The 2,009-nt window shown below is 42.2% G+C and overlaps 1 protein-coding gene across 1 annotated transcript in view; it reads left to right on the top strand.

Moving 5' to 3' along the window:
- Positions 1–1,360, top strand: part of LOC125502966 (leucine-rich repeat and calponin homology domain-containing protein-like) — a 4,849-nt gene extending 3,489 nt beyond the window's left edge. Inside the window, exon 2 of the mRNA XM_048662583.1 lies at positions 1,113–1,360. Within this exon, the coding sequence (XP_048518540.1) occupies positions 1,113–1,345 (233 nt within the window). The 3' untranslated portion in view covers positions 1,346–1,360. The remainder of the gene's footprint in view (positions 1–1,112) is intronic.
- The last annotated feature ends 649 nt before the right edge of the window (positions 1,361–2,009 follow it).

Raw genomic sequence — 2,009 nt, 5'->3', positions numbered from 1 at the left:
TGGGAATTTTTCAATTTTCGATGAGCAAGAAAAGTGTTTCCAATCTGCATCCTTGCGCCAATTCGCATATTTTTGCATTTTGTAACAATTTTCGCGAGCTTTTTTGCGTATTCATAGCCGAAGCTTCATACTCATTTGAACTCCAGCCTCATTTTTCACATGGAGTGTTGCTTTAATACCCGGCACCTCAATGAAAATCGCCCTTCGGTTGGTTAAAAAGTGATTTACAGGCTCAGTTTCACACCCTCCAACACATCTGTTTTGGGCAGATTTCAATCGATAACGGCCCACCCTTTATGTAATTGCGCTCCTCTTTTTCCACATGTTTTGTTGTTTTGACATTAACTTACTTTTGGCTCATTTTGCGTGGGTCTTTTCCTACTTCTGCCGCCTTGAAGCCCAAATCCTCTTAGTTCCCATTGTGAGCCACTGAAAAACAACATTTCATATCCGCTATTGAATGCAACAATCGATTTTATATGCAAATGTTGTAGGTATATCCCCTGCAGACGCTCGAAGAATTTCAATTAGAGCTAAGAACCTAAAGCTATTTTTAACAGTGTGCGTTTTACATCACGGTTAACGGCCTAAGAAGGCCTATCCAGCAGAGCTTTTCCTCCGACCATTCCGAATTCAATTTTCTTGATTATTTCGTGGGATTCGGCCATTTATCGTGCCAATCTAACCATCTGAAGAGCAGAAGGAAGAACGGTTTAACAGTTCTTATCCTGTCGGTAATTGCCCAGTGCATCGCTTGCAAGCATCAACAAAGCGAGTCTTTAACAGTGGGAAAGACATTGAGGTGCATTGGCCTGATCTAGGGAGGATTTGTCAGTGTTTTCCGACCAAATCACTGCTGTAGAAATGCTGACGGCTCTTTAAACGAAACAATTTCCACTAGTTGGCGAATTCTGGCTATTTAGAGAGCGCGAGAGAAATCGGGGCAAGAAACTGAAACTATAAATATGATCTAGATTGTGCTCAACAGTTGAAAAACGGCCAAAGTGCAACCTATGCGAACTGTGAGATCCTTGGCACTTGTACAACGATTGAAAAAACCATTAAGCTGCTATTTGGCTCGATGGATTAATGGTTTTGGTGTTTCTTTCCAGATCTCTCGAAAAATCGCTTCAGTGAACTGCCAGAAGAAGTGACCGATTTCCATTTCCTCGAACGCCTTCAGTGCTACCACAACGCCATCAGATTCATTCCGGACTCCATCAGCAGTTTGCAATGTTTGAACTTTTTGGACCTGAGCCGGAACCAATTGGCCGCCCTGCCAAGGGAAATATGCCTGCTGCCCATTCAGGTAAAAGTTCGCAAAAAAACCTCATCAAAACGATGATAATTCGCTTTCATGACGCTCCGCTTGGCAACAATCAAGTCGATAAATTGCCGATTATTTTCGCTCGGTTGATGGACCTGCAGTGGACTCTACTTTTACTTTTGCAGAATCGTTTTTACGCTTTTTTGCCGTACCGAATCCGAGGCAAAAGTACCGGTTCTTTTTTCAATTATTGCCAAATATTGCGTTTCAGCCTATAGGGCGACTAGGGAAAAGGCTATTAAGAACCCCCCAGGTTCTCGACTGATTTTTCTTTTCTGGTTTTTTGCTTCTGTGGCCGATGGTCTGAACAAAAGCGCCGAAATAGCGGGGCATTTTTGGCTTTTTTCTTAATCCCTCTTCTCTTTCTCCTTCTTTCCCTGTTCTTCAATTGATTTAGTTGCTGTTTGTCTTTCGGGTGCTTGAAAAGTTCCAGAAGAAAGGCTGTAGAAAGGAACCTCTAATCCGCCTCTAAAAATTTGCAACTCCCAAACTTTAGCCAATAAAAGGCTGCAATTTTGGGGGCCCGCACCCGAAGCCTTCGTTATGAAGTGTCCAAAATTTCAATTGATTTGGAGGTCTCGTTCAGTTTCTGAGAATTTTTGAATTTTCCATATACAAGAAAAGTCTTTACGATCTTCACCCTCGCGTCCAAAAATTCGCAACTTTTAAACTTTAGCGATTA

This window comes from Dendroctonus ponderosae, unplaced genomic scaffold (assembly GCF_020466585.1).
Source record: "Dendroctonus ponderosae isolate FM_Combo_2020 unplaced genomic scaffold, Dpon_F_20191213v2 Dpon_F_20191213_11, whole genome shotgun sequence".
In the NCBI taxonomy this organism is placed as follows: Eukaryota; Metazoa; Arthropoda; class Insecta; order Coleoptera; family Curculionidae; genus Dendroctonus; species Dendroctonus ponderosae.
The sequence above is the reverse complement of the archived record's forward strand: the minus strand, read 5'-3'. Positions and strand labels throughout refer to the sequence as shown.